Source organism: Panthera leo, chromosome A2, assembly GCF_018350215.1.
Source record: "Panthera leo isolate Ple1 chromosome A2, P.leo_Ple1_pat1.1, whole genome shotgun sequence".
In the NCBI taxonomy this organism is placed as follows: Eukaryota; Metazoa; Chordata; class Mammalia; order Carnivora; family Felidae; genus Panthera; species Panthera leo.
In genome coordinates this window covers 1,840,118-1,862,403 of record NC_056680.1, presented here as the reverse complement: position 1 = coordinate 1,862,403, position 22,286 = coordinate 1,840,118, and the positions used below count along the sequence as shown (strand labels likewise).

The window sequence follows — 22,286 nt, the reverse complement described above, 5'->3', positions numbered from 1 at the left end:
GAAAGCATGACCTAAGGCGTTCTGAACAATTACCAGAGGCCCGAGGAAGGCCCCCCGCCATTACCGAGACTTGGCTGCGTTGCCACCAGCCAGACGGGGCTGGGCCAAGAGGGCCACACATATGCCTTACTCAAGGTCACACGGACCAGAAGGTCACAGCCTGGCTTCCAGCAACTGTGCCCGTTAATCAGAAACCGTCACATCACAAATCCCTGAGTGTGTCCAAGGGGTGGGGACAGGAGCTCTGCCCAGTAGGCTGGCTCAGGGGCCGGAGGGCGGGCCGCGGCTCGCTGCATGCTCCAGCCACCCCCCTGCATGGGCACAGGCAGGCGGGCGGTCTTGGCCTTGCGGCTCCGAGGAAGGGCTGAGCCCGGTCCTACGTGGGCTGCACAGGAAAGGGGGCAGCCGGCAGCAGCTTGGAGAGCGGTATGGCCACACCCGTGCCGCGGGTCTCCTCCGCGGGCCTGTCCCCGCATGCGCTGTGACAGCTCGACCAGCTCCCAGAGACCCACACCCATCACCATCCAGAACACTTCACGCAGAGCAGCTGTCCCTGGCCCGGGGGCTGATCACAACCACGTCTAGGGCTTACTGAGCACAGTAAACGCTCCATCCACCTGTGACAGCCCGCTCTTCTGTGGCAGGAGGGACAGAGTCAGGGACCGGGCCGACAGTCTCGCTCTTTTCTTTTCTTTTTTTTTTTTTTTCTTTTTAATGGCTGCATTTCAAAGAACCATTTTTCACTCAGAAAACTTCCCGGGAAGGGACGGGTTAGTGCAACAAAGTGGCGGGCTCGACTGCTCAGAGTTCTCCAGGCACGTTGAGAAGACCTCGCCAGCCCGGGCCGGCCACCGAGGGCGGCCTGTGGAGACCGGACGCGGGGAACGAACAGGGAGGGCGAAGAGCCCCTCCCCTCGCCCCACCCCCGCCCCCACCCTGAGCAGCAAGCACCCCGTTTCCCGGGCGGCGGGAGCCGGGGCGGGGCTGAGCCCGCGTCATGGGGCCCTCGGAGCCCTGGCGTGTCAGCAGGCCGGCGGCTCGCTGCTGTCCACCTGCAGCCCTTTGCTCAGGAGGAAGGCGTCCTGCTTGGGGTCTCGGCCCAGGAAGAGCTTCAGCATGACGCTGGCGTCCTGGGAGCCGCCAGGTCTCAGGATGCAGCTCCTGTAGTCCATGCCGACCTGCTGGGGGTAGACCCAGATCAGCCCTCGCACATCCCCTCCCCTCCCCTCCCCTCTCCCAGCCACAAGCGGGCTCGCGGGCGCCTGAATCAGCACCAGAGAGAACGCGTGGGCACGAGCGCACGTGCATTCGTGAGCACGTGTGAGTGACTGTGCACGAGCACACGTGTGCAGGAAGCCCGTCCTCAGAAACTCCTCGGGGCCCTTCGTCTGCACAGGGAGCGAGGCCCAGGCCAAGCCCCACAACACGGTGGTCAAGCCCCCATGGTGGCTGAACACAGGTCTGGAAAGCCGGCTGAGCACCCGGCAAAGACCAGCAGGCGCCTCGGCTCTCCCCGCCTGGTCCTGGGCAGCGGGGAGCAGAGCTGAAAGGTCACCTGCTCCCTCCACAGGCAGGTGTGCCCCCGCCCCCCGCCCCAGTGAGCGGCCGGCCTTCCCCCACCTTGCCGTTGAGGACGCCCTCCTGCTTGAAGCGCGTGTGGAACATGTCCATGGAGTACACCTCGCTCCACAGGTAGCCGTAGTACTGGGCGTCATAGCCACCCGCCAGGTGGCCGAAGGTCGCAGGCATGTTGGTCCCTGGGACAGATGCGGTGCGGCTTTCACTGCGGCCCCGGGCATCCCCCGGGCCCCACGAGAGACGGCCCCCACACACCCGGAAGGAGAACTGGCCCGACACTTCTAGAAAGCAGGAGCTGGACAACTTGGCCCGGGGAAATACATCTTTGCCCACTATCTGCTGACGCTCAACAGTTTATGCAAAAGGAGGGACGCCGGGTGGCTCAGTCGGATGAGCGTCTGACTCTTGATTTTGGCTCAAGTCACGATCCCAGGGTCATGGGATCGAGCCCTACGTTGGGCTCCGTGCTGAGCATGCAGCCTGCTCAGGATTCGCTTTCTCTCTCTTTCTGCACCTCCCCTGCGCACATGCGTTCTGTTCCCCTCTCTCTAAAATAAAAATAAAACAGCTTTTTGAAGGAACTTTCTACACGCTATGGAATAAACCAACGCCACACGCCCTACACCAAAATGCCGATTATCTTCAATCATGTTAATCCGAGCATTTGTGCTACTGACGGACGAGCATACGCGTTAATACTTTATCTACTATCTCCAGGGTGTGAAATCCCTGGTCCTTCCTGCACCTTTCCGGGCTTGTTCCAAAGCAGCATGTCGGAGGGCACAGGTGCCAGGGGTGATGGAGCAGCACGCAGCCTGAGCAGTAGGAGGCACAGCAAGAAAGGGCAGAGCTGCCCACATGCACCCGCGGCCGGCCTGAAGCCGTGTGCTTCCTCCTGGGCCTCAGCTGCAACCTGTAAATTGGCCTGACTCCCTTCAAACATCACTAGAACCTTCCGGGGCGCCTGGGTGGCTCAGTCGGTTAAGCGTCTGACTTCAGCTCAGGTCATGATCTCACAGTCTGTGAGTTCAAGCCCCGCTTCGGGCTCTGTGCTGACAGCTCAGAGCCCGGAGACTGCTTTGGATTCTGTGTCTCCCTCTCTCTCTGGCCCTCCCCCGCTTACACTGTCTCTCTCAAAAAGGAATAAAAACATTTAAAAAAAAAAAAAAATCACTAGATCCTTCCAACTCGGGGAATGGCTGAGCCCCAACCCCCAAGGTGGGCCCAGCTCGCGAGTGGCTACCTGGTGTGGCTGGGACCCCAAGGATCTCCTGGCAGAGGCGGGCATATTCCTCAGCTGGGTCTGCAGACGTCTGGGTGTGCAGGGCCTGGTCCACCTTAGCCAGGACGATCTGGCGCAAGTTGAAGAGACCTGGGGGGCGGAAGGAGATGGGGAGGCTGGCTCTGTGCTCCTGACCAGGCGGTGGAGAAGACCCATGAGGGCACACGCCTGCCCTCAATGGGCGAGGCGTGAAGCACTCCCTCCCCTCCCAGAGGCCTGGGCAGGAGAGCGGCCCCCCCCCCGCGGGCACCTGTGTTGGCCTGCCGAGACTTGATGAGCTTGTCGAGCAGCTCCTGGGGGATGGTGTCGCCCGTCCTGTAGTGCTGGGACATCCTGAGCAGCGGCTCCTTCTCCCACACCCAGTTCTCCAGCATCTGTGAAGGTGCCTCCACGAAGTCCCGCTCCACGTGCGTCCCGCTGAACATGGCGAACTCCGCCTGCGTGGGCGGACAGAGCCGCAGGAAGGTCTGGACCCTGCCCGATCCGCTCCTGCCCACTGGCCTTGCCTGGGCACACGGGCATGCAGTGCCCCCCCAACAAGCACACCAGGGCGAGCAGACAACAGCCGCGCGAGGCCCCAAAACCTGAGGCTCCTGGGGGGCTGTCAGCCCAGTACATGAGGAGGCGGGGAGCATGCCCACCCTTGAAGGCCACCGATGCTCCCTTCTTCCACCTATAAAGCCACTGCTCTCAAAAAGCCCTGCACTCCAAAAGGCATTGGCCCGGAAACGAAGGGATCTGGAAGGCAGCATGGGAAGGCACCCGGTGTTGTCTCCACTTTGGTCTGAAATTTTCCTGAAAAACACGGCGCCTGGTCAAGTAGTGCTAGAACCTGGCTCTGGCAGCCAAATGAGCCACACGACCTTGGGCGAGTCCTTGCCCGGCCCAGAGTGAAGCGGGGCAACGGTGGGGGGCTGGGGGAGGCACACGCTGCCCTTGTTACTGACAACCTCTGTGACCTCACCTACTTGCTAGACTTTTTTTTTTAATATTTGTTTTTGAGAGAGAGAAGAGACCATATGTGAGTGGGGGGAGGGCAGAGAGAGAGGAACACACAGAATCCAAAGGAGGCTCCAGGATCTGAGCTGTCAGCCCAGCGCCCGACACAGGGCTTGAACTCATGAACTGTAAGATCATGACCTGAGTTGAAGTCGGATGCTAAACCGAGCCACCCAGGCACCCCTACTTGCTAAACTTTTCAACCCAAAAAAACCAACACCTGCGGCACCCTGTGACCCTTTGATGCTCTGCCTTTGGGTTTCAGCTCTGACTGTAAACCAGTGTCCTTTTCATCAACTACCAAGAGCCCCCCCACCTTTTCATTTGCATTTTTGTTTTTGTAGGTGGTTTTGTAGGTTTCTGCCTGAAACGGATCCCAATCGTCACGCTGAAGCACTGTCTGGTGTTCCTGAGCACAAGAAGGCTGTGATGTGCCGAGAGAGCACACGGGGCAGAGGCCCTTCCTTCAGGCACGAGCTATAGCACCATCGGCCGTGAGTTCAGCGTTACGGCCACGACGCAGGAAAGGGGTCTTTCAACAGAAACACGTGGCGCGAGGTTACATATCGGTGGGTCGTGACCAGAGGCTCGCAGGGACCTGTGTGTTCCCCCAGGGGCGGTGCCTCAGTATCCGCGAACTCCGTGTGGGCGGCAACTTTACACAACTCTGAATGGTGGTAACGTGTGTCCGAAAAGGCCTGAAGGAAATGAGGGAGCCACGAGAGTTCTAGTTTTGGGAAATGACCAGTAAGAGCACGGCGCGGAGGCAGGAAGAGGGCACGTGAGCAGGGCTGACAAGGAGACCAGGATGCACGGGGCTAGTGCTGTGTAGACACTGGCTGTGCCCTGCGTGGCTGCTTGTAGGTGAGGGCCAACCCCCAACCTCACACCACATACAACACTTAACTCAGTGGACGGCAGACCAACACAAAGAGCTGAAACTGAAACTTCTAGAAAATTAGAAAAACTTAGTGTCTTGGGTTACAAAATGATTTCTTCAACAAGACACAAAGATGCAAAATGTGAAAGAGAAAAACACGACAGTCAACATCTGCTCAAAAGATACTTCTCAGCGCTCTACCCACGCACACACATGTCCCTCGGCCACGAGGAGTGAGGCGCCCACACCCGCTGCCCGGCGTAAGGATCTCTGAACACATGACGCTCAGGGAGGGAACCGGACACGAGAGGCCACACGGGCTGTGAGTCCACATTTGTGAAACGTCCAGAACAGGCTCTTCCATGGACGGGAAGGGGGCTCATGGGGGCCGGGGGAGGAGTGGGGACAACTAAGGGACGTGAAGACTCTTTCTGGACGACGGAAATGTTCCAAAACATCTGGTTGGCAGCTACACACCTTGGTGAACAATCACCGAGGTATTCAACTTAAAATGACATCACTGGGGTGGTCCTAATCCAACGACCGCTGTTCTTATAAGACATGAGGGAGGCACCTGGGTGGTTCAATCAATCAGTTGAGCGTCCAACTCTTGATTTCGGCTGAGGTCATGACCTCATGGTTGTAAGACTGAGCCCCACGCCGGGCTCTGCACTGACAGCATGGAGTCTGCTTGGGATTCTCTCTCTCTCTGCCCCACCCCTGCTTGTGCACACGCATGCAAACTTTCAACGTGAATAAATATTTAAAAAAGAGAAATAGATGAGGACGCAGACATGCACAGAGAAACGACCCTATGAAGACAGGGGGAGAACACAGCCGTCTGCACCCCAAGGAGAGCGGCCTCACGAGGAACCGGCCCTTGGACAGCTGATGTCAGACCCCCAGCCCCTGCTGCTGGGGGAGCACATACTACCCATGAAGCCGGCCGTCTGTAGGGCTCCATGCCGGAGAGTGGCACAACAGGGCATTACTGTGGCCATGGGGACATCAGAGGAAGACTCCACCAGGGAGGAGGCTGCCTCCGGACCCGCTAACCAGCAGCACCGCCCGCCCCCGCGCCCCCTGCACCCACCTGAGAGCAGAGCTGGTGCATCACGTGCCCAAACTCATGGAAGTAGGTCTCCACCTCGTCGTGCTGCAGCAGGGAGGGGGCATCCGGGGTGGGCTTGGTGAAGTTGGCCACCATGGCCGCGATGGCGATCTGGCGGCTCCCGTCCTGCCGCAGGCAGCCTGGCTGCAAGCCAAAGCAGGCCGCGTGCCCGTACTTCCCTTCCCTGGGGAAGGAGGCAGTGTCAGGCCCAGCCAGGGATCTACTCCATCCCCCAGCTGGCCCAGAGAGGCCCATAAGGGTCCCCGATTCCGCCACTCTCTGACTCTGCAGCCCCTAATCAACCCGGACGACTGGACAGATTGAGAGGCTCAAGCTTCCTTCTCAGGAGCGGGGGTCCTGCCCCACCACCCGTCCCCCCCACTCGGGCAGAACCTCCCGGGCACCCACCCGCCTCCCTGGACGGTGAACGTTCCCGGCCCCTCACCTGGCCCCGCGCTGTGGCGGACACAACCTATTTCACAGATGGAAACGCTGAGGCTCAGAGAAGGGTCGCCCAGCTCACACGCACCTCGGGTAAAGGTCCAGGTAGAACTTCCCGATGACCTTCCCGGAGGCCGAGTCCCTCACGCAGTACAGCTTCACGTCTTCGTGCCACACGGTGGCGTTCTCCTCCAGGTTGAAGGTCAGCCCTAGCAGCTCCTGGTAGATGCTGAGCAGTCCCTTGGTGACCACCTGCATGGGGAAGTACTCCTTGAGCAGGTTCTGGTCCACGCTGTAGCGGGTCTCCTCCACCTGGTTCATGTAGTAGCGCATGTCCCAGGCGTTGATGCGCCCGTCGAAGTCCAGGCCCCGCTTCTCGCACTCGGCCTTCTTCAGCTCCAGGATCACGGCCCGCTCCTGCTCCCCGAGGGGCTTCAGCTTCTGGGCCAACTCGTCTGGGGAGGACAGAGGGGAAGGCAAGGCTATACCTCCTGCGGCGGCCGCCCCCACAGGCCCCAGGCCGCGGCACGATGGCCCCGGCGCCCCACCCGGGAGGAAGGCCCGGGCCGCCAGCACGACTCAAACACGGGTGATACATCGCCCTCAGCAGCCAGGGGGGCTCTGCCCCGTCCACGGGCGGGAAAGGATGGCCACAGTGGGGACGCTGGCCCAGAGCTCATGCCAGGAAGCCACAGGGCCAGGCGGACTCAGCCTCACCCCAGAGCCCCATGCTTGGCTGCTGGGCTGGGGCCCCTCGAGGCTGAACAGGGCTAGGGAGGTGTTGGGATTCCCTCTGGGGTGGACAGGACACGGCTCTCCGAGGCGTTTGCACGTCGCAGTCAAGAACCACCTAAACCCCGCTCCTGGAACCCATGGCAGGAGGCTGAGGGGAGGCGAGGCTTACCTAGGAACGTGGCCACCACCTGGCTACTCTTAGCCATGTTCATCTCCAGGACGTAGTCGGCGTGTGTGCTGAACCCCAGCAGACTGGACTTCTGGGCCCGCAGGGTCACCAGCTCTCTGAGGATCGCACAGTTCTCCTAGAACCGACCAGCAACCAGCTCTGTGGGCGCCGGGCCCACCACTCCGACTTGGGCCCCGTGGCCAGCACAGTTCTGGACCGCCAGGACCCAGCTGGCTCGTTTCCCTCCCTCCTTTCCCTGGCCTAGATTTCGGTGCCCGCCACGTGACCCTGCCATAACACCTGAATCTCTATGAACCCTCGAGTCTCATCTGGACCCAGGAGGAGCGTAAACTGTGAGGGGTTCTGAGGCCGTGAGCGGAGAGCAACATGGGGCCGGGACTGCAGGAGAGCCTCGGGGGGTGTGCACGGGGAGCTCCCCACCGGTCCAGGCCTGGCCCCAGGCTCAAGGGCCCTCCCTTGTCCCCAGGCACCTCCGAGGGGCTGACCCAGCCAACCAAACTCACGGGACCAACACAAAATGAAACGCATGGGACTCGTTTCCAAGCGAAAGAGAGGGTTGTGCAGAACGCAGCGCCCACGGGGTGCCTGGTGGCTGCTGGGTGAGCGTCCGACCCAGGACTTGGGCTCAGGTCATGATCTCACAGTTCATGAGTTCAAGCCTCACGCTGGGCTCTGCGCTGATGGCGCGGAGGCTGCTTGGGATTCTCTGCCTCCCTCTCTCTGCCCCTCCGCCAAATATTAAAAAAAAACAAAAACAAAAATCAGAATGCTCCCACCAATCAGGTCCACAAGCAGGAAGTGAGTGGAAACCTTCCTGACAAGGGGGCTCAGGGCCACGGCACCAGACAACACGCCAGCTCCCCCGGAGCTCTGGGGTCGAGGCTGGGGGCGGGACGGGCCACGAGGACGAGGCGATGTCGACCCCACCAGTCCTGATCACAGACCTGCGGGCTCTGCCCTCAACAGTATAAAGTTGCTGCTGACACCCCAGAAGTGGCACATCCCCACCAGAACCGGAATTCCTGGCTCCTCCACGAGCCACCACCCCCGTTCCTGCAGCCCCGCCCGTGTGAGCGGGCTTCTCTAGGGCCACATCTCGATCTGAGGGAGGCGACCTGAAAACATCGTTTCCTTAAGGCCAGCGTGGTCGGTCTTCAGTCCGGGAAGCGGGAAACACGGGACCTGAGCACACGCTTCCCTGTCACCCTGTAAGGGGCTCAGCCTCCAGCCGGCGGCTCCCGTCCCCCAGCCACGCAAGCACCGTGGTGTCCCCAAGGAGGCCGAAGGGCCCCTCCATCACCTGCTGCAGACACTGAGCAGGAGGAATGAGGCCGAGGCCACGCTGGGGCGGGGACAACAAACACAAGTGTCCATGTGGGAACAGGTGTCCGAGCGGTGAAGACGCCCAGGGCTGCAGCTCGAGGGCCCAGGCCACCACACAAAACAGAACAAGGGAGCTCGAGCCCGGGGAGCACCACCAGACACAGGGACAAGCAAACGTAAGGCCTGGGAGCAGTGGACACGGACGGCCTGCCAACCACCGAGCCTGGCCCAGAGCACAGGCCTGGCGACTCCCGGGCGCTGCCCCCGCACCTGCTTGCACCGACAGTTGAAGGCCTCCTCCACCTTCCTTCTGGTCTCCGGCACATGGCACTTCTTCAGGAGGGGAAAGTAATGTGGGTACTTGAGGGTGACTTTCAACTTGTCATCCCCAGCCTTTTCCAGTGAGTTCAAAAAGTCCTCCGGGAGCCCTCCTGCAGGAACAAGACCAGGGCTGCTGAGGGCCCGACAAGCTGCCAGGCTTCCCTCCCACAGGACAGGCTGGGACGGGAGCCTGCAGGGGACACGCCCTGCAGGGGTCACGCCCGGCCTCCCCACCCTCAGCCCCTCCTGGAAGATGTGGTGCTACGGCCCTTCCCACCAGGCTCCTAGGGGGGAGCGGCGCCACTCGGCTCAACCCTGGACAGAGGGCTTCTGGGGACTGCAGTCTCTTCCCTCACCCTTCCCTGGACAGCAGCACCTGCGGAGGACAGATGACCCCTGCGGCCCTCGCCATCCCGGTGGCTGCGCTTCTGCAACAGCCTACCCCTCAGACCCCTGGAGCTCACACTGAACATCTCCAGGGGCCAAGGCCTCACACCCCTGGCTCTGACCTGCCCACACCTCCTTGAAGGCCAGGCTAGGGCCCTCACCTCACAGGTGAGGAAGGGACGCTCTGGAGCAGGGTGGACGGTGCCGGGCAGGGCACAGCTTGGGAGGTCACAGCTTCCAGGCTCGGCGTGTAAACAGAGGCGTGCCGACGCCCATTTCTACTCTGCCACAGGGCCTGGGAGCAGTGAGCACACCGGCACCCACAGCTGTTTCTAGACATCAGGCAGGGCAAGGACAAAACGGCCTGGGGCACGAGTCCCAAAGAAGCTGCTCAAGAAAACACAGGGACACCTCCACCTGGAGGAGCTCTCGCGGTTGCACTGAGACCATCTTGAGCATCGAGTTAATAGAGACAGCAGCAGACCCCAACCCACTGAATGACGGGCCCCGTCCACACTGACGACTGCTGATAAATCTAGTAAGTGGGGGAGGGAAAGCTGACTTGTGAGGGACAAACACAAGGAATGATGGGGTCGGAAGCCTGTCCACAGGAGCTTCCCCTCACGGTGCGGCGTGAGCAGCAGCAGCCCCAAGGCGCCTCTTGGGGGCCTGTGAGCTGGGAGAGCAGCTGGGACTCGGGGAGGGGGATATAGAGAGAGAGGCGGTGTTGCTGTAACTGAGCACCGACTCCCTCTTTGGCAACCGGAAGAAAACAAGCACCACCAGACTCCGGCCTTGGTCACTGCCCCGCCCGTCCCACGGCTGCCAGAGCTCCGCGGGGGTCCCCGGCCGCCTACGGGAGGCCGGCCCAGTGGATGGCGTGGGTGAGCAGATTCGTCTGCCCAATTCCAGAGACCCAGGACCCTCCCCTGCCCGGGAAACATGGCGGGCATCTGTCCTTAAACGTGGGGTCCACGTGGAGGGACCTGCCGCCCGAGGCCCCAGGAAGGACTGAACCAGAACGAAGGGCGACAGAAGACGGCACCGAGGGACCTCCCAGCCCCTGTTCAGGAGACTCGAGTCCGTGGCACCCCTAAGAGAAAGCTGCCCTCGGGGGCCTCTGGCAGCCAGGCCGAGGCCCTGGCCCCCCATCCCCGAGACGGCCGCTACAGGACCACTGCCACACCACTTCACCACCTCACAGGGGACGGGTCGGAAACCCGGTCCCCGAGCCCCTGGCAGGGCTCTCCCAGGTGGCAGCAAACCCGCCCACCTGGGCTCTTCAGAAGTGTCCACGGCAGGAAAGGTGGGACGAAAACACTTTCGTGAACAGCTGAGGAGTGGTTCAACAAGAAAGGAGCCTGTAAAGACAGGATGCTCCCTGACATGACTCTGACTGGGAAGCAAATACAAAGAGTGTCCTCGGGGGCACCTGGGGGCTCCATACGTTAAGCATCTGACTTTGGCTTCAGGCGCGATCTCACTGTTCATGAGTTTAAGCCCCGCATCAGGCTCTGTGCTGACAGCTCACAGCCTGGAGCCTGCTTGGGATTCTGTGTCTCCCTCTCTCTCTGCCCCTCCCCCCCCCCCCCCCCCACCACACAGGCTCTTTCAAAAATAAACATTAAAGGGGCGCCTGGGGGGCTCAGTCGGTTAAGCGTCCGACTTTGGCTCAGGTCATGATCTCGCGGTCTGTGAGTTTGAGCCCCGCGTGGGGCTCTGTGCTGACAGCTCAGAGCCTGGAGCCATTTCAGATTCTGTGTCTCCCTCTCTCTCTGCCCCTCCCCTGTTCATGCTCTGTCTCTCTCTGTCTCAAAAATAAATAAATGTTAAAATAAATAAATAAATAAATAAATAAATAAATAAATAAATAAAAAATAAACATTAAAAAAAAAAAAAAGGGCACGTCCTTGGGACAGCAGAGTAAGGAAGCCCAGACGGGTCTCCTAGGAGGTCTGCTGTTCAGGGCTCCACCTCCCAAGTGCAAGATGTACACGGAGGGGCCAAGGATGGCCTCAGTCCTGGGGAAGGCTCACGAGGCTGCGGACAGGGGTCTGACAGCGAAAAGGATGCGTGCAGCACTGTCCACGTAAACGGACAGAACGTGCGACGTCAGCTGGGGGCCGGCACGGGCTGAGTACACAGGGCTTCCCACTGTGCTGTTCCTGCAACTTTCCTCCAGCTGTGAAATTTTTCAAAACTAGACATTTGGGGAAAGGGGGGAAAAAAGTAAACACTGAACTTTCCCTTCAAAATGCCCACGTCCGGCCCGATTTGGGAGCAGCAATCAGCCAGGACTCAGCCCAGCCCCTCTCGGAAGGTCACAGCGAGAAGAGCAGCAGGTAGGGGCCTTGCGGCTGAGACCTCCTCAGCCTAACTCAGCGCTCCTGCCACTGCCCGAGGAAGGATCTGGAAACGTTGATTCCAAAGTGCTGAGCGCTCCAAGTGAAGAAACCGCCTCCCCAGGGCGATGAGACGCAAATCCGCCCCCCCCCGCCCCCCCCCCCCCCGACTTGGGCAGCCTGTGGGAGGTCAGCACCGCCCCCGCCCCCCGGGCCCTGGGCCAGTACCCAGCTCCTCTCGAGTGAGTGGCAGGAAGGTCGTGTCCTCGTTCAGGTTCTTGTTGAAGTCGATGCACAGAAGACTCAGCTTCTTCTTGATGCTCTTGATTTTCTGGAGGGAGGAGCACAGCCGTGAGGAGCACAGCCTCCGGGACTGGGGGCTCCCCCCCCGCAAGGAGAAGTGGGAGAAGCGGGAAAAGCAGGCAGAGCCGTCTGCACGCAGATACCCACCGGCCATGCCGAGCGGCCTCGGTGACCCCGGGGACCTCGGGCTTGCGTCCCCTACTGTTGTACGTCCCCAGCCAAGAGCCTTCTGGACCCTATTCCCTTCAGAGTCTGCAGCTTAGGTATTTGGATATTTTGACAGAGGAGCGGGGCTAAGCCTCAGGGAGGAAACTTCTGAAGGGGGGGGGGTGCCCTGGGGCCACAACATCTGCCCACCACTGCCTCAGGGGGGGCCCTGGAGCCCAGCCCAGGCCTCGGGCATAACAGCTGCTCTGTGTCGGGCAAGTGTGGCTGACAGCTGCGCAGTGAACTGGGGGCTCCTCGGGTGAGACCTGGGCTCAGAACCAGCCCGCGTGGGTGCACTGAGCCTCCGTTGGCCATGACCCTGCGCTGGGTGCTTCCACTTATTTCCTGATCTCGCTGAAGCCTCACAAAACCAAACGCGGCCATGCCAATCAAGGTTCTAAGGCATGAAAACAGCTCGTGCCCCAGGAAACAAGGCACGGCTTCGGCTTCAGGGTCCCTATCCAGCCCACGGCCAGCGTCCTTCCTCCACACGGAGCCCCCCGTGTCCCTCCCAGTGCAGCGGCTCTCAAGTCACAGTCAGGACTTTCAACAACGTGACGACAAAGTTTAAGCACAGCCCTGCAAGCTCGTGGGTGGCTCAGTCGGAGGAGCATGAGAGTCTTGATCTCGGGGTCACGGGTTCAAGCCCTATGTTGGGCATGAAGTTTACTTAAGGGAAAAAAAAAAAAGTACAACTGTGCTTCCGTTGCTCTGGCTGAGTTTATCACCTGCGCCCACAGAAGCTGAGACGCCACACTGGATTCCAGTTCCAAGATGGAATTCGACTCAAGTCTTACCAGCATTGGTTTTAACCACAAGTACGCCTCATTTCCCTGATTCTCCAACCGGAAGGTAGAATCAGTTCTAAGTGACAAGAGAGAGACGGTCACTGAGCTCTGGGTGTGGGTCTGGTGTCTGCTTTAACTGTGTCTTTTATCTCCTGTGCCCTGGTGCTTTCCTATCGGGGGCCTTGCTGACCCCGAAGGGAGGGCTTCTCCTAAGGGTGGCCAGTTCCAGGGGATGGTACCCAGCTCACCCATATGTGTGCCTCATGTGCAAACCAGCCAGTCCACAGCCCACGCCCCGGCCATCCCCTCTGTGTGGCTGCGGGGCCTTCAGAGAAAATGGGAAGGGAGTGGAGCGGACAGAGACCCCCAGCGATTAACCCAGGACGGGGGCAAGTGCAGCCCTGCTCACCCTCTGCCCCAGAAGGGAATGCAGGCGATGCCATCCACGACTGGGGCTTTTGATGAGCAACTCGTATATGCAGTCTTCGTTCCCATTCCTGGCACACGGCTCCTAAACCCTTGGAATCAGTGACAACACGACACTGAAATAGCTCAAGAGATGAGGTGTGGGGAACACTGTGCTATCTCTTACCAGCCCTTTCCACCACACTTGAGTGCAACCTAATGAGATGCCTTTGGCAAGGCCCTAGGATAGGGGCGGGTGGCCAAGGAAGTCCCTCCTGCCTACTTAGGGAGTCAGTCACGGATGGAGTGACTAGTCGGGCTGAAGTGATGTGGCGGCCACAGAAGCCCTAAGGCACAGGGTTAAGGGAGTTTCCAGTTGGCGAACAGTGGAGGTGCCCGTGAGGGCGAAGCACGCAGGGTACTGAAGCTCCGTGCCTCCCCCGCCCGACCTGGCCCTGTGCTTCTCTCCCAGCTGGCGGTTCTAGGTGGTACCCTTCACGATAGATCAGTAAGGGCAAGTAAGCTTTTCCCGAGTTCTCTGAGCCACTCTGTCGAATGAATTAAACCCGAGGGAGGAGTGCCGGTCGGTCAGAACCAAGGGACACCCTGGACTTGTGGCCGGTGCCTCAGGTCGGGGCGGCGTGGAGGGGCCGAGCCCTGATGCTGTGGCTTCTGACACTACCTCCGTGTACACGGGTCAGAACTGAGTGCTGGCGTCACGGAGGACTGCATGGTGCGGGCACCCCCCGCCACCCCCCCGTGTGGGGTCAGAAGGAAGCCATGCCGTCGCCGCAGAGTCCCGAGAACAGGAGACCCACAGCCAGAGCGAGCTTCTCCTTACTGCCATTGCACCCAAGTCACGGAGAGGACCCCCTGAGCCCTGCCACCTGCCCCATGCGCTCTCCCCGCGGCCGAGGCAGCGCCACGCTCTCAGGAGAGCCTCACCAGGACCCTGGAGGATCCGAGGCAGAACGGGCGCAAAGAGAGAGCTGCTCCACGTAGACCGCCCTGCCCGGAACCGAGGCAACAGAGCGCGCACCAGGACTCAGGCGGTGCCCGCGATCGCAGCCCCCCCCCCCCCCCCCCCAGCTGGCACTCACCTCCTGAGTGTCTTTGGGCAGGTGGAGCCCATTCCGTCTGCCCAGCTTGATCAGTCGCTCCAGGTACCGCACTGCCTCTGGCCTCAACGAGTCCTTCTGGATTTTTTCCTGGAGTAAGAAAATCAAAGCTGTTTATAACGAAAAGCCGTGATGCTGCTGGATGTTGGCGAGGCAGCAGGGAAACTGGGTCACTCACTCCAACGTCACCGGAGGGAGCATGAAATGGGGCAGCCGCCCAGGAGAGCAGTTTGGCACAAGACGTGCGACTACCACCCGACTCCGCAGTTGCACTCTGGGCGTTTATCCCAGAGAATGAAGACTGGGGTCACACGACACCTGTTCACAAACGCCTGCGGGGAACAGCCCAAACGAAGAGCAGCCCAGAGGGTCTTCCCCTGGTGAACAGTTACATGGGAATGAGTCTGGGGGGCTGCATCAAGGTCTTTAACCCGGTGGTGACACTGACCGGTTCTGCAACACGTTACGTGGGGGAAACCGGGCAAAGTACAGACAGGCGCTCTCTGAGCTATTTCTTCCCACTGCACGCTGACCCGCAAAGATCTTCAAACGAGAATTGAATATAAGACACCGCTTGTGCTTCCCCAGGCCACCCGCCTGTCCGTGCACCAAAGCACACTCGTGTGCCTTCCTGCCATCGAGGGGACACGGCAGCAGGTGCTAAGACAACGAGCAGAGAATCATCTCGGTCCACTTCCGACATCAGCAGCCGTGGCCGAGGAGGCAGGACAATAGCCCTACAGGGCACCCAACAAGGTCAGGAAAGTAAAAAGATGTGCTGGACGGAGGGAAGGCTGAGAAAGTCCTAGGCACAGGGCACGTGAGTGCGGTCAGTTAGGCGTCTGACTCTTGGTTTCGGCTCAGCTTATGATCTCACGGCTCATGAGTTTGAGCCCCACGTTGGGCTCTGTGCTGACCACAAGGAGCCTGCTTGGAATTCTCTGTCTCTCTCTGTCTCTTTCTGCCCCTCCCCAACTCGTGAGCACACCCTTGGTCTCTCAAAATAAATAAACGTTAAAAAAAAAAAGTTTTTTTCGGCATCTTGTATTTTATTTTTGCATTCCTCCCCACTTCTGCCATTTTTTCCATGTTTTTTATTGTGGTAAAATACAACATAAAACTTACCACCTTAGCCACTGTTAGGCGCATGGTTCAGCGGCATTAAGTGCACTCACACTGTCACGCAGCGATGCCCACCAGCCACCCACAGGGCTCCTCACTCTCTACCTTTTAGAGTCTGAGGAACAGAACGATCACATCTAGAGAGGTTCTGACCCTCCAGTGCCACCTGGACACCGGTCTGTCCCCCCACCTCCCGCGGGCCTGGTGCGTGCCCCATCAGCCGCGTCCCGGGGCTGAGCGGACGCTGGGCTTGTCGCTGTCCCCTCACCTGCAGCCAGACAATCCTCTGGTATACATCCTGCCTCATGCTCATTTCCACGTCAAATTCAGACAGCTTTTTGTCTGCCTCTGTGCTGGCCGTCCGAATGTCCTTGGATGGAGAAACGTGCTGGGGGAAGTCAAGGATATTCCTCTGAACTGAAACAGGGAAACAGGACAGGTGTGAAACGGGCCCCGGGTAGAAACTGGCAAGTACCGACCTCACCCTGGCCCGGCACGTAGCCCACCCGCGTGTCTCCGTGTTCCGTGAACACTCTCCACGCCGGGCCCTGGGGTGGGCACTGGAAGAAAGGAACACTGTCACCCATGTTCTTGGGGACCTCACAGGCCAATGGGAACAGACTCAACTCACAATACTCCAAGGTCCATGAAGGACCACAACAGAGGAGTCTGACAAGATGGGGACAGGCTCCAGTGGCTCCGGCCCAGGAAAGAGCCACGGCTGCTGAGAGCAGTACTTTACGTTCATAAACAATTTTCTAATTTACAGAGCATGCTAACACTTCGTTAAATAAAGGGAACATGGCGGGGGGGGGGGGGGGGGGGCCTGGGGGGCCCAGTTAGTTAAGCATCCGACTTTGGCTCAGGTCATGATCTCACGGTTCATGAGTTTGAGCCTCGCTTTGGGCTCTGTGCTGACAGCTCAGAGCCTGGAGCCTACTTCAGATTCTGTGTGTGTCTCTCTCTCTGCTCCTCACTGGCTCACGCTGTCTCTCAAAAATAAACGTTTAAGTAAATAAGTAAATAAATAAAGGAAGCATGAGTAGCCATAACAACGTAAGCTTTAATTTTCTTTCTTAATTGTTTTTAAGCTTATTTATTTTGAGAAAAAGAGAGGGTGCATGTAAGCAGGGGAGGGGCAGAGAGAGAGGGAGAGAGAATCCCAAGCAGGCTGTGCTCAGTGCAGAGCCCAACAGGGGGCTTGACCTCACCAACCTCAAGATCTTGACCTGTGCTGAAATCCAGAGTCGGATGCTTAAGCAACAGAGCCACCTGGCGCCCCATAAGAGCATCAGCTTTAACAGGTATCACCTGACCCAGCACCCCACTCTCAAGCACCCACCCTCGTGAAATGAGGACACATGATCACACAGAAATCACATAAATGCACAGCAGCAGGCCCAGTAATGACCAAATAGTAGAAATGGCCCAAACACCCATCAAAAGTGCACGGAGACACACGTGTCTGGCACGCACAGCAAGTCACTTGGCCGCAAACAGGAGCGAGGCGCCCACACCTGCTGCCCCGTGGTCGGACCCTGAACACACAGAGCAAACCAGACATGAGGTGTGTGAGTCAAGGTGTGTACGATGTCCAGAACAGGCTCATCCACAGATGGGAAGGGGGCTGGTGGGTGCCAAGAGCTGAAGAAGGGATGGGGAGTGACTGCTAATGGGGACAGGATTTCCCTTTGGGATGGCAGAATGTTCTAGAATTAGAACATGGTGATGCTTAGACAAGTGACTATAAAAACCACTGAAACGTAGGCTTCAAGTGGTCTATAAATCAGATCTCAACAGAGCATTTACGTTTTAAAAAGCACATACTCTGGGAAAGAGCTGCATTCAAATCGCAGCATGGTCACGCTCGGGGCCCCAGGGCAGGCCTACTGCTGGCTGCCCGAGAGGGGATAGTGAAAAGACAGAAACAGTATCCGTCCGTCTGGGATTTACAGGCTCACAAGCGCCTGTGATCGCACCAAGCACGACAACAAAACAGTGCATGCTGTCAGATCAACGCAGGCAGCTGTGTGAGCAGAGGGGGTGCAGGAAGGGGCTCCTGCGGGGGGTTAATCTGTGATCACAGAGAAGCCCAACATCCTGCAAAGCGGGGGGTGTGGGAAGCCCCGAGATGGGACAGCGTGAGCAACTGCGAGGCCACGTGGTCAGGCACAAAGTGCAGAGGCGGGTCAGAAAGGGGGAACCGTGCAGCACACAGAACACCACCAAGGACCCTGGCCTCCATCCAGAGGGCAGTGGAAAGACAGAGGGGCTGGCTGGGGGGAAGGCCATGATCCAGTCTTAGTTCCCTCTAAAATTCTGTGGGCTACTGAAAGGAGACAGAAGTAAAAGCCTGCAGGAGTGAAGTGGGGGAGAGACTAAATGATGTCTGGCAGGGCCACGCCCAAGAAGCAGGAATTAGCATCAGGCAATGCCCGCGAGCCTCTCTGGAAAGAGATGGGAAGGGGAGCCTGAGGCACACCCGCCTGAAGGCGCAGAGCAGCCCCTGCCATCTGGCACACCCCGCACAGGAGGCTCCTGGAGAACCCCGCTGCCAGGATCCCCAAAGGCCCCCCGGAAAAGGACTTGTGCTAGAGACCCGGGGGCTCGGAGTTCTCCGTCGCAAGACTTGCTTGGTCTTCTGTCCCCTTGCCATCAACCTCCACACAGGGGCTCTGGGAAGCAGGGCTGTAGGTATGTGACCGAGCACCTCATCCTTCCCTCACAAAGGGAGCAAACAGACCCCAAGGGGGAGACAAGGATCCAGGTGGGTGGTGATGAAGACACCTGACGGCATCAGGTTACCCAAAGCACAGGGGGGGAGGCAGCGGGGAGAAGAGAGGCAAAGGGGTCCAAGTTCAGTCGCCCAGAGAGAAAACAAAGCTCTCCTGTGACACGAAAGGGGTAAGAAGGGGCTCTGGTTTCGGGGCTGGCACCCGAGCTGACTCCTGGAGAGAAGAGTGGTCACACGTGCTGTCCCGCTCTGGGCCCTCAGATGACACAGCCCAGAACTAAGTATGCCAGGCCACGAGTGCAGTAGGGTGTGTAGGAGAACCAGCCCTCCAGGCTGCCCCTGGCCTGGCCGAGGGATCCTTTACGGCCCCTGGGGAGTAGGCCGCCTCCCCGCGGCTGGGCGCTTCCGCCTCCCCGCCTGGGTCCTGACCTGGATTTACCTGTGTAGGACACCTCCGCGTCAGCCAGCGCCTTGAGGGTGCTCTCGTAGGACACGTCTTCAAACTTCTGGGAGCCCACCTGGTCATACACACGCTTGGTTTGCTCGATGAGCTCCACAGTGAGCTCCCCTATTTGCTGGGCGCTCAGGTCCCACCGCAGATAGTTCACCTCGGAGCACGGGGCCGCTGTGTCCAGGGCATCTCCGGCACAGGCTAGACAGAGAAGACAGAACCCCACACTGAATGTGTCTGCTTCGAGGGCAGAATTAGGGTTAGAGTAACTAGGGGCTGGAGGGCAAGGCCAGGAGCACCGTTTCCCCATGCAGGTTGACAAGGACCGGGGGCTCTATGGGGGTACACAGGTTGACGGGTCCTCTAAAGCACACGAAGATTCTGCACCCGGGAGACACCGGGTGACCTGTGGGGATGCTTGCACTTGTCACGATGGGAGAGTGATGCTACTTCATCGGGCGGCGGGGTCTGGGGATGCTGCTCAACACCCCCAAGCACCTAGGATGCCCCATGATGACCCAGCCCCGACATCGGCCGGCTGGGGCGGATGCTTGGCATACATCTGCACTCCACGGGGTTAATTTGTTTGATTGCTACCTCCGACGTCCCTTGTCGTACTGTGACGTTCGCACCATATTACTTACCTAAAATAGGGGAATTCCCGAGTCCTGAACATCCCTACCACGAGAATTTTTGGATAAGAGATTATGGTCTAGAACTGCTGTCACGTGGTGTTCAGGGTAAAGATGTTTTGCTTTCGTTCCCTCACTGAATTCACAGCTCTGTACTCTGGGACCTATGTGGCCCCCATTTTACAGACGGGGGTCCTGAGATTTGGAGAATGCAAGTCTTGTGCCACGATCCCACACCAGCAAGCAGCAGAGGCGGGGGCTCAAGCCCGTGCAGTCGGACTTCAGCTCCAACGCTGCGAACTAGTATGCTGTGTGCACCCCGCCTTTCTAAATATCTCATTTGCAGGTGGGGCTGCCCCTTTCCCTTCCCAGGGCTCCACCTACACTCAGGATTACAGCCCAACCTTTACTGGAGTCTATATCAGAGGCTGGCAAAGTCTGTCTCTGCACAGCCCATAAGGTAAAGGTGACGAAGAAGGAGACTATGTGACTTGCCAAGACTGAACTAATTAGCCCTTTACAGGCTGGTCTGCTGACCCCTGGTCTAGATCATCCCGACTCCACTGGGTCCTGCACGGCAGGTTTGGCCAGTTGGTTTTGCCAACTTCCCTGTGCTCAGGCACACTGGCTTTCTTCAAGGTATCTCCCAGGCCTTCCCACAGGTTGCCCCCTCTGCCCGGAGCCCCGACCCTGCCAATCTTCCTTTCTTGAATGTCCTGCTGGCATCCCTGTAGCACCTGTAGGGCTCAGATGGCTACACCTTCCCCCAATTACTTGTCGAGTTAGCGAACAGAGGCCTGTCCTGTGTGAGCCCCCAGCAGAATACGCAGAAGCCGTTCCAGGAAACACCCACCTGTGCCCCATTTTCCCCTTCCAGCATGGCGGGGAGGGGAGCAGGGCCACAGTGGTCCTGGACAAAGGGGGGCGGATCTTCGCAGGGTGCTGTGTTTGGCATCCCTAGGACGGGGCTTTTAACACTATTATCAACACCTGTGTCTGGGTCACGCTCTGGGGTGGAGGCCACCCTGGGCACTGTACGGTTATGAACAGCACCCCTGGTGCCCATCCACTCGATGCCAGGAGCACCCCGAGTCATGACAACCACAGATGTCCCCAGACATTGCCCCAGTGTCCGCTGGGGAGGCACGATCTCCCCAGCTGAGGACCACTGACATCTGCTACGTGGGAGCAAAAAAAAAAAAAAAAAAGTCTCTTAGGCCAAGACAGGCCAGGTATTCTGGCCACGGGACTGCTTCGAGCTTCCGGAAAATCTTTGTGCCTGCAGAGCATTTTGGACTTCAGAACCGCAGAGAGAAGCTGTGGGTCTGGGTTAACTGGTAGCCGAGGGCTCCAGACGCTCAGGAAAGGTGGGAGACCCGTGGAAGCCAGAACTGTCAGCCAAACTTCCCGGAGGGAGCTAGGATTGGAAACGCTGGAGCAGACGCTCCCGTTCTGCAGCATCTACAGATCCCCACCCCCGAGCTGGGTCTCCAAGCTAACAACCCTGCAGCACACAAGGCAGACAACACTCCCCGAATAACCCTAGTTGTGATTTACCATTAAATGCAATTATCGTCGCAGCCAGCTGGGAGAAAGAACTGGGGGAAGACAAACCGGCAAGAGAAAATGCCAGGAGGCATCATACGACCCCCGGGGAATTTTCTATAATCCGACACGCACATCCTATCCCTCCCAAAACGAAAACCCTTTCACGACGCCCTTTGCCCTTCCAGGGCTGTGCTCCAGCCAGAATGACTTGTTGCTACGCAAACGCGTCTACCCTCGCAGCTCCGGCCACCTGGGACAGGCCTCACGCAGGTCTTGGCGGCACCGCCGCTTCTCCACTTTGGGTCCTGGCTGATACGCCGCCTCCTCCGAGAAGCCCTTCAGGACCGCCCTCAGCCCCACCACTGACCACTCTCTAAGGCGCTCGCTTGCTTTCCTGCTGGTTGAACGCCTGTCTCCGACTCTGGAACTCCGCCTAGAACTCAGGGTCTCCCCTGGAGTCGGCACCCCCTGGGCCCGACCCGCCCTTAGCGGCCGCGACCTGGAGTTTGTTGAATGAGTGAAGCGCTGGGAAAGCTGGTCCATTCATTCGGCCGCCGAGGGAACGGGATCTCCGGCTCACCGACCCATCCCCGCCAGGCTCCAGTCACTCGGGGGTCACTGGGCTCGGGTCCTAGGCCCAAGTCGCGACCCCGGGAGGCGAGAAGCTGGAGGGGATGCCGGGGTCCGGGCAGCGGGGCCCCGCCTCGCGCCAGCCAGTACCTGCGGGGGGCTTCATGGCGGGCGGGTGTGCACCGGCGATCCCTTCCTCCACCTGGTCCGCCTCGGTCCGCCTCAGCCGCGGCGACCTGCCGCTTCGGTCCGCTCAGGGGCCGCAGCAGCCGGGACTGAGGTGCCCGCCGCCCGCGCGCCCGCTGAATGCTGGGAGCGCGCGTGCGCCGAAGAACAGAGCGCACGCGCGCCCCCAGCACCGCCCACACACCCGTGGCGGGGCTTTGGCACGCTATCTCACTCTGCGCACGCGCTGGAGCCCTCCCTGCTCATCATTGGCTCTCGCGGCGAGAGGGCGGAACCTCCGGGGAGGCCCAGGAGGGACGTTTCCATGGAAACCACACACAGAGGTTGCTTCAAAATCTGTGTGCATGCGGTTCTTTCTGCCGGTAGTTCTCTGTCTGGGCTTCCAGCCTCAGTGTTAATCCGTGCTTGTCACCTTTCTATCTTACAGTTGTGTATTTGGCTACTTTTGCAGGTTTTCCCTTCACCTAAGGATCACGTTAGTGATCCCTTACCATACTCTTCTCAGGCTCTTTTTGTAGATTATCCCAACCAGCATCCTGCCCAGCTTCCTGCACCTAACGAAGATGAGGCGCTCCACGAGTACCAGCAGAATCCGGTGAATCAATTAAACACACTTTTTTTAAAAAAATCGGG

The 22,286-nt window shown here is 59.2% G+C and overlaps 1 protein-coding gene across 2 annotated transcripts; it reads right to left on the bottom strand.

The window, feature by feature from the left end:
- Positions 1 to 719: 719 nt before the first annotated feature.
- THOP1 (thimet oligopeptidase 1) lies at positions 720 to 21,774 on the bottom strand. 2 transcript variants are annotated; one of them, XM_042927922.1, is made up of 13 exons: positions 21,618 to 21,774; positions 18,706 to 18,918; positions 15,801 to 15,949; positions 14,393 to 14,500; positions 11,818 to 11,920; positions 8,810 to 8,970; positions 7,196 to 7,331; positions 6,380 to 6,746; positions 5,833 to 6,034; positions 3,111 to 3,297; positions 2,822 to 2,950; positions 1,621 to 1,757; positions 720 to 1,181 (listed from the first exon to the last, which is right to left on the bottom strand). In XM_042927922.1, exons 1-13 carry the CDS (start codon positions 21,631 to 21,633, stop codon positions 1,023 to 1,025), a joined length of 2,067 nt encoding a protein of 688 aa, XP_042783856.1. In that variant the 5' UTR covers positions 21,634 to 21,774; the 3' UTR covers positions 720 to 1,022. The 2 variants fall into 2 exon arrangements, with proteins under 2 accessions (XP_042783856.1, XP_042783857.1); XM_042927923.1 differs by having other exon boundaries at positions 720 to 1,178.
- Between the last annotated feature and the right edge of the window lie 512 nt (positions 21,775 to 22,286).